Source organism: Vigna radiata, unplaced genomic scaffold (genome assembly GCF_000741045.1).
Source record: "Vigna radiata var. radiata cultivar VC1973A unplaced genomic scaffold, Vradiata_ver6 scaffold_180, whole genome shotgun sequence".
In the NCBI taxonomy this organism is placed as follows: domain Eukaryota; kingdom Viridiplantae; phylum Streptophyta; class Magnoliopsida; order Fabales; family Fabaceae; genus Vigna; species Vigna radiata.
The window spans coordinates 713743-723540 of NW_014542002.1; the positions used below are offsets into that span (position 1 = coordinate 713743).

General features: G+C 33.8%; 1 protein-coding gene across 1 annotated transcript; it reads left to right on the plus strand.

Moving 5' to 3' along the window:
* Positions 1-318: 318 nt before the first annotated feature.
* Positions 319-4115, plus strand: LOC106778934 (protein ECERIFERUM 2; the record flags this gene model as incomplete). Its single annotated transcript, XM_014666942.1, is given in 2 exon segments — positions 319-1059; positions 3123-4115. Coding segments are annotated over 2 exon segments (1305 nt in total). The 3' UTR covers positions 4008-4115.
* Between the last annotated feature and the right edge of the window lie 5683 nt (positions 4116-9798).

Genomic DNA, 9798 nt, shown 5'->3' on the forward strand with positions numbered 1-9798 from the left:
ATGGAACATGCATACTATATCATGACAAACTTGTTTTAATATTCCTGAATATATTTGTAATTTTTTTTCTAAATTCGATATTTTAAATCACATAAATAGGTATAAACAAACGAATGAATTGATTGGAAATCCATTCTTTTACGCATGAAAAACATTGCATATGAAAAAACAAACACAACCAAAAATTTTAAAAGCAATATAAAAGTAGAAATGGAATAAAAAAAGTGTCATGATTTTTCGAGGACAGAAGGATTTTGATAATCAAATACGAAAATTTATTTTTTATGAAAATTTCATGAGTTGTGAAAGAATTTATTTAAAAAATAAAAAAATAAAAAAATAATAAAATAAATTTGGTTGATGCGAGAGTGGTATTGTGGTACTCCCAATCTACACGTTGTGTTCACAAAACCTCTGCACATTTTGTTTCTTGTGGTTTCCTTCTCTTTCTTCTCGCTGATTCATCAGTTGCCTTCATTAATGATCCTATCTCATCACTTAAACTCAATCTGTATCAACTAATAACTAACTCAAGTTTAACACCATTATATATACACCTGCAGCAGCTTCACACACACCACGCACAACACAAACCTTCTTCTTCTTTCTTCTTTTTTGTTCATCACAACCACCACCCTTATGGAACAAACCCAGCCTCCCACCTCCAAGATCTCAACGGTGGTGCCGGCAACCCCACGCGGCGACGAACAGACTGAGTGGCAGCTCAGCTCCATGGACCTGCTCCTGAAGCTCCACTACATCAGAGCCCTCTACTTCTTCGACAACCACGCTGCTCAGGGACTCTCCATCTACGACCTCAAGAAACCCATGTTCCCACTCCTCGACCATGTCACCCATCTCTCGGGTCGGATCCGCATCTCCGAGTCGGGTCGACCCTTCATCAAGTGCAACGACGCCGGTGTCCGCATCGCCGAGTCTCACTCCCACCTCACCCTTCCGGAATGGTTTCATCAAAACGGCTCCTCCCTTCATCACGCTCTTCTCCCCGATCATGTGCTCGGTCCTGACCTAGGTTTCTCCCCTTTGGTCTTTCTTAAGGTACACCATTATTCACTTTCTTAAATTTCTTTTTAATTTATATATATATATATATATAACCAAAATTTTTTAGAAAAATATGTTTTAAACGGTTTAAAACTTAACTTTTTGTTGCTTGGAATTATTATACGTGGAAAGATGGTCTCTTTTCAATATTATAATAGTTAAACTCAAGGCTGATTAAAAAAATATTAAAAAAAAGTACCTTTATATTGTAATTCCTTTTTTACTTTTATTTTTCGTCTTCAGTTATTGCTTTAATTTATTGTTGAGAGTTGAGAATGTCTTTAGCAACTCTTTTTTTTTATGATTCGTGACACTTTTACTTCACGGACTGGTTGCTTTTTCTTTTTATGTGAGTTGCCTATAATTAACAACCTAAAGTCCTATTTTTTTACTTAATTTTGGGAATGTTAGTTGGGTGTGATACAAAGTCTGTTGTTGCGTTGCTTGCTTTAAAGACCCTTTATCATTTATACTGTATAACTTCATGGAAATTTCACCAATAAATTAATGGCTTAAGTTTCGTCATATTCACTCATCTTTTCGGATAATGAAAGAAAAGGATATTACTTTGGAGTGAATTTGAAGAAAGGGAATTAAAAGTCGTCTAATTTAATGGAAAAATAGGTGACTAGAAAACTTATTGGTGTATTTGATTAATTTAGTTGAATTAATGAAGGTTGTTAGCTTGCTTTTTCTTAATGTAATGTTAAAATTGACTCAGGCATATTTTTCAAAATATAACTTTTTTAAATAAAAATTATTTCAGAAAATAAAATGATTATTTCTTAAAAGTATTAATTATTTAATATGCTATTCGTTAATTGTCAATAATAACTATTTTTGTATAGGACTGCTTATTTTTTAGTTTGTAATCTTACTTTTCACCTGATTTTAATTAGATTATGTACATGATTTATAATGGTGTAAAATAAAATAAGTAAAATGAAAAGTTTATTCATATAGAAAAAATTATCGTATTTCTTAATTTTCTTTGAAATAATCTTAAATGATACTTTAGAAAACAGAGAAAAAAGTTAAAAAAAAAGAAAAATCACATATAACTATAAATAATAAATGTTTTCGACATCAGAGTGTGCTAAAAAAATTATTCTTTTTTAATTGAAATAACTATTTTTGTACATATAAGATTACCATTTTGAATATATATATATATATATATATATATATATATATATATATATATATATATATATATATATATATATATATATATATATAATTGGAGTGGGGTTGGGGAATAAGATAGCTGGTTATTAAAGAAGGTGTCATCGATGGTATAACAACTGAATAGACCTATGAACATTTTTCTCCTTATTTATATATTTGATTTCATGTTGCATAAAGTGGTTTTAAATTTGTCTATAATTATTAATATTAGTTAAAACAAGTAAGAGGTGTAAATCATATTGAAAAGAAAAATATTTATACTGTAGAAGTTCATATCCATAAAGAATGTTAATTATTACATCTGACAACATATAATACGGATTTGTTTGGCTACTTTGCTATCTTAAGTACTCTGCGTGATCTGGATATAAAACTTTTCCCAACATAAATGAATGCGAATTATTCAATGAGATCAGTTGCGGTTTCTGGTTTGGTTTCGTTTTGCACATTTGCCTTTGCTCTTATCCGAAAGGTGTTATGTGTCCTAGTCTTCGTGCGTGAATGACCAAGTTAGGTATGCATTCATTAATCTCACAATCATTGGTCATATCAATTGGCAACTCACATCAGGAAAAGATAGAACGTTAAATAAGATTAATAGAATTTAGTAAAGCAGAGTGTGTTAAAAAAAAAAACATATTCAATGTTTTTTTTATAATAGTTAGTTGTTAGTATTATGTTAATAGTCTAAGTTTTTTTCTAACTCATTAAACTAATTTTAGAATATTAGTGAATGGAATTAAAATTACAATCTCTTTTATATTTCTTCTGAATTTTACGATTAAGTCGACCTTATAAGTCTTGGAATTTTATGTGGTAGAATGCAACTAAGCATTAATGTGTCATTATGTTTTTTGTTTTGCATGCAGTTCACTTGGTTCAAATGTGGAGGGCTTTCTGTGGGACTTAGTTGGTCCCATGTTCTTGGAGATGCTTTTTCGGCTTTCAATTTCATCACCAAGTGGAGTCGAATACTTGCGGGTCACGCGCCACAAAAAACCCTTCACGTCACACATCACAGACCAACTCCATCCCCACCACACAACAATGGGAATCATGGGAATCCCATTTCCGTTAAAATGGCCACCCCCGTAGAGGATCTTTGGCTCGCCACAAACGACACCAAGATGCTTACTCACACTTTCCACGTTACTCCCAACCAGCTTGACCATCTTGTAACGTCCATGTTCACAAGCGACGAAAACCAAGCCAACGATACCTCGTACTTCGAGATTCTATCGGCTCTGGTGTGGAAACACGTGGCACGCATCAGAGACTCGGAGCCAAAGATAGTGACAGTTTTGACACGTGGCGGTGGCTCGGATGACTTTCCGAGCAATGACGTGGTTATAAGTGTGGTTGAAGCAGACGTGGCGGTTGGAAAATCTGACGTGGCGGATTTGGCGAAGCTGATTGGTGAGGTGAAAAGGGTTGAGAATGGCGTTGTGGAGAAGTTGGTGGAAGAGAAGGAAGGGAAAGAGAATTTGGTGGTTTATGGAGCAAAATTGACGTTTGTGGATTTGGAAGAAGATGGTATTTACGAGGTTGTTTTGAACGGAGAGAAACCGGTTGTGGTGAATTGTGGAGTTGGTGGGGTGGGTGAAGACGGTGTCGTTTTGGTGCTGCCGGGATTGCAAGACGAAGAAGATGGGAGGAGTGGGAGAATGGTGACTGTTACTTTGCCTGAAAAAGAAGTTGAGCAGCTCAAAGAGAAGCTAAGAGAAGAATGTGGTATTCACTCACTTGCATTTTGATCATCCAAGATGTAACTTCATAAGCCAAATTACAACTATTAATAAAATTGTCAATTATTAAGATTGTGAGGAATATAAAATAAATAAGAGTTCCATTCTAATACTCAAGTAGATTTTTTGAAAATCCATTCTAAATTCAATAAAATAAAATTTTAGATTTATTTTGACTAAATTAGATTAAATTTTATTCTTTTAAAATTATATTTGAATTTGTTATAATTGGTTTAATTAGGTTTAGAGATGACAATGGGACCTAAAATTTTATCATCCTATCTTTATTTTTAAGGTAAAAATTCATACTCATTCTCATTTTCATTTCAAGGTAAAAGTTCATACCGATTCTCATTTTTATGCTGAATAAGTATATGATTTTTGTTTCATTATCATCTTTATCGAAATGATGGATATACCTCATATTTGTCTCCATATCTGTTTTCTTCCTCTTTCAGTATCATTTAATTATTTTTTTATAATAAAATAAAAATCATCTAAAAAAAACTTAATATTATCAAATATTTACACTAGTGTAGCGAATACTAGTGCAAAAACACTGTTTAACGTCAGTTAATTTGGGCTTTTAACGTCACTTTCACATCCGACGTCTAAACGGGTGACGTCTATGGGACGTCGCAATTCCTCAGAACCGATGTCCATATAAACGTCGGTTAACGATATAGACGTCGAATGACACTAACCGACATCTACGTTGTTATAGACGTCGGACATGTCTTTAACTGACGTCTAACAACATTTTTGTGTTTTAGTGTAGTTTTGATCCAGGCTTTCTGTAGCAATGTGTAACACTCTCCTCTCGCTAGTTTCCCCACAAAAAAAGTTTGCGTCTTTTGAATCTTCTAGTGCTTTCAACCCAAAACCGAACTTGGGTCCATGGCTACTTCCCATTATTCAACTGCAACAGAAAAAAATTACGGTGTCGAGAAGTAGACAAGGACCCAAGTTCCATTTTGGGTCGGAAGAACTAGAAAACTCAAAAGATCGCCACTCTTCTTGTGAGGAAACCAGCAAAGGGAGAATGTTGCACTATGTTACCCAAAGAGAGGATCAAAACTGCACTAAAACACAACACAAAGAAAGCAAATTTTAATCAGTTGAACGACAAGATAATTGATAAAAAACTAAAGAAAGTTTAAACGATAAGCATAAAAAAAAAAACCACGCACCTGGGATGCAAGAGAGAAAAAGGAGAGGACGAAGACAATGACGTTATGAGAAACGACAATGCAATGCCGCAAGAGGTAAAAAGTAGAGGTGCGCAAGCGAGTAAAAGAAGAGGAGAAGCAGAGAAAAAGGAGAAGAGATGAAGACGCGATCAGAAACTGAATGGCGAGAAGAGTTCGCGGTCTATTTAAAATGAAATGGGGTGTCGGTTGCTCCAGAAATCGACGTCTAGAAAGCTGAAAAGATTGACGTTTTGGTTTCTTGTCAGGGTAGTTCACGTCGGTGCCCCTCACAGCCGACGTCTAAAACCCTCGAATTTGGTGAAAATACAGGAACGTAGACGTCGGTGCCCCTAAGAACTGACGTCTACATTGAAGAATTTTTGTCTTCCCACCTTCCAGACAGGCCTTAGACGTCGGTGTTTGACTACGTGACGTCTAATTGCCTGGGGCATTAGGGGAACAAAATTAATTGTAGCCCAATCGACGTTGCTTTTTCACGGGATCCGACGTCTATTCGACGTCTAAAGCTGAACCGGTTGACGTTTGATTTCCTGTTAGTGACGTAGACGTCGGTGCCCTTGCTAGCCGACGTCTAAGCTCTTGGGAATTTGATGGGCAACATTAATTGCAACCTAGTAGACGTCGGTCCCCTGAAACACCGATGTTAATGGACTGTCTTATCACATACCTCAGGCAATTGGACGTCAGTTTGCGGCAGGTGCGACGTCTATGATGTCATAGACGTTGCCTGACATCGAAACTGACGTCTAGTTTTCCAATTTATTTACGATAATGCCACCGTGCAGTAATAGACGTCGGATTTTCACGAAACTGACGTCTAAGGGGTGACGTTAAACAGTGTTTTTGCACTAGTAGAAGGGAATATACCGCGGTTATTTTTCACTATACGTCGCGGTTTATGAACCGCGACATATTCAGCTGCGGTAGTAAGTTAGAGACTTTAGGCCGCGGTTACAACCGCGGTAAAATGATTGGGGAATATACCGCGGTTGTAATAGGAACCGCGGCCCAAACCCTTTTTTTAAAAAAAAAAATATATCCAGTATAGGCCGCGATTGGAACTGCGGTAAAAATCCCAGGAATAGACCGCGGTTCTGGCACTGACCGCGGCCAAAGGTCTTTAAAAAAAAATAAATAAAAAGATCCCTTTATACCGCGGTTGTGGTAACAACCACAGCATATTCCCCTACAGTTTTTTAAAATAGCAGGTCTGTTTTTGTGATATCCACTACCACAAAAACAAACCTGCATATCAAATACACGTTCAAATTCATTTTCAACAGAACAAACACATGTTGAAATGTATATTAACATCAAATAAAGTACAAAGTCTAATAAAATACAATCTAATCAAATGCAATGTTTAAATCTAGTAACTAAGATCTATTGTATAATCTAACTATATACTTTGCAGCAGCGTTCCTCATGAATATTAGTGGCTTCTCAGGAACTGGTGTAGTAGTCTTGAATTTCTGCACAAGACAATTCATATTAATTAGTGTATATGAATTCTAAATTTGGGAAAAAAAATCAAAATTTGTTAAAGTTAAATATTACCGTTTCCNAGNNNCTTGTGATGNGAGAACGAACAATNTGGGTCATCCAATACATTACATAGTATCCGCACTCATATGACCCATTTTGTCTGTTACACTACAATATACCACCACAGTTGTAAATAGTTAGTGAATAACATTAAAATAAAACAACTATAAGAAAGTATGGCTTTAACATATGTCAAACCTTGAGAGAAATCCAAGCAATCTTTCTACTGTTAGCAATTGATCTCCCAACCATCATCATACTTGCTGGAATAGAACTATATATAAAAAACGTTTTAACATTCATTTATATAACAAAGAAAGTCCAAACATTGACGTTCTTACCAATCAATTGCTTGTCTAAGATGTGTGGGAGGAGGCCTGTGCAATGAGCAGAACCACAAAGCATAGTTCTCTTGCATAGACATAACAAGAAGCTGCCAATGGCGCCTGAAATTCATAATAACTTAACTATTATATATTAAAATCACATATGGAACTTTATTATGTTAACAAAGTTCACTTACCTAGATATATAAGGCAAAAAGTATATTTTCTTGTCGCGGCCAAAACTTCTTATCAGATTTGTGTTGATCTGATCAAAATCATTTGATTCATGAATTGATTGGGGATCAATGAATCCATAATCATCANAANNCCCCAACTTGTTACTNACCCCAGACATATACCTGAAATCAAAAATTAACTTTGATATAAGNATACTTGATATATAAATCAATTTTATATATAAATAATTGCTCATAGACTTACATCATCCATAACTGAATAATTGAAATATTTAACTCTTGTGTTCCCGATGCAAGCTCACTGACATCTTGGTTATGAAGGTATATTGGGACCTCAGAGCCTGTCCCAAATATATTAGCATCATACTCAACCTCCAAAGGCTTATCTTCAAGGATGTCAGCAAGTAGATGCAATGAAACAAGATTTATGAGAATAACATTAAATTATTAAATGGGGGAAATCCTTTTATGTAAGGTGATAAAATTACACTTATGAAAAAAATAAAAAATAAAAATAGTCATATAAAAAATTATCAAAACAATATTTTATACGATAAAAATAATAAAAATTATATATATATATATATATATATATATATATATATATTCTTAAATTTTATGTCATTAAACTACCATTGGAAAAAAAAATTGTTAAGTCAATTAAAAAATAGATTAAATAGTAAAACTAGTAAGTTTTTACAATGAAAATTTATAACCATGATTACTTATAACAATTTTAGAACTTTAATAAAAAAAAAGTTACTAATTCAAGATAGAGTAATGTTTCTTTCAGACAACATACATTTTGTAACACATAAATAATACAAGAATCACAACAATTCAAACTTAACAACAAGATGTACACATGTGATATTTTGTTAGAATTTTATGTGAGTCCCACATTCGGTATAAGTGAAAAACTATAGCACCATATGAGGATGAAGACTCATTTACCCATTACCTTAAGATTTTAGGTTGAGAGTGATGTCAATTCTTTATGTGATTAAGCTTCAATGTATTTGGTATCGTGTCTTCTTAGTGAATTTCCTCCTTGATAAACCTAACAAGTGGTATCAGAGTATACTTATATGAAGTAGATAAACTCCATATTATATAGGTAGCTTAATAACATCAAACTCAACAAGCATTTAAGGAACATCAAACTTATATACAACAAAAGAACTTAGGACACATCCTCAACTAAGACATTTAGACTCATGTACAACTAAAAGACTTCATATTCACACGCAACGAAAGAACTTCATGTTCAACCGTGCAACACAACATTTTTCTACTAAAACTTTCACGACAAAATGAACTTTATATTAAATCCATCAACTAGATCATCTAAGGTAGCTTCTTTTATATGAAAAATCCAATTGTTCCAATCTAAAACCTAACAAGTCTTATTTCAATATAGGAGGCACAATCTGCTCACTAAAAACCTTGATCATCAAACTAAAGATTTCATAACGAACTTAAACTAGTACAGATTCATCTTTGCCGATAAATTCCATATGCAAGCACTTACACCTACGCAAATGAATCATCTAACAAGAAATCATCCCAAGAAAAGGAAAGAAGGAAATCTTAAACAAAATATGAATGGTAGATTATCATTTTCTCTTGACCAACATCATTATTATGACACACTTAGATCTTCAAAAGAGTGATTAGTTGATTCAAAACCTTAAAGAAAGGGTAGAGAAAATTTGGCTTGAGAGATGTTAAATCAAAGTTCAATCAACCCCGTAATTGGTTTTTTGTTTTGAGCTTTAACAACAAAGTACAAAGCATAATGTTGTTAGGATTAGATTTACTAGACACAAGTGTTAAGTTTTGCTTAAACTAACACAAGCACTATTTTGTGTGTGTCTCATTTGATAAACACAAGTGCTTTGCTTATGCTTTTGGTATGATAAGCTTTATGTGATAAATGCAAGCTTTGCTTATGCTTGTAGAGAATATTCATTTTTTTATTCTTTCAGAAAGATCTCACGACATTTTCTCAACATCATGATTCCTTGAAAAATGTATTCAAAGTTGTTTTACATAAACAACTTTTTTGGAAAAGGTAGAATATTAGTGCGATGAAGTCAACCAATTGTGGTAGGCCCTGCACATTGCTTAAAGAGGAAAGAAGCTACCCTACCCAGACATGCTAAACTTTGTCATGCTCTAGAGTTGTTACTAAAGAAGTCAAACACATTTAATGCTAAAGTCAAAAGCATTCAATGTGTCTCATTGCTTCAAGTGTGGTTAGAGGCAAGAAGAAGTAGTGGTGGAAACATTACCTAAATATGTCTAAAAAAAGATTCACAACGATTTTTTCCTTCTCATGCTCTATATAATTAGATCAATGTGAAGAAGAAATATTGACAAAATTTCTTTCAACAAGAACAATATTTTAATCTAAAACATTCTTACTCTTGCTTGTAAGAAAAAAATCATTCGTGCTCATAGATATCTACAAAAGTGCATAATCATTGTATCGATTGTAAGTAGGGAGCAACCTTGTGAT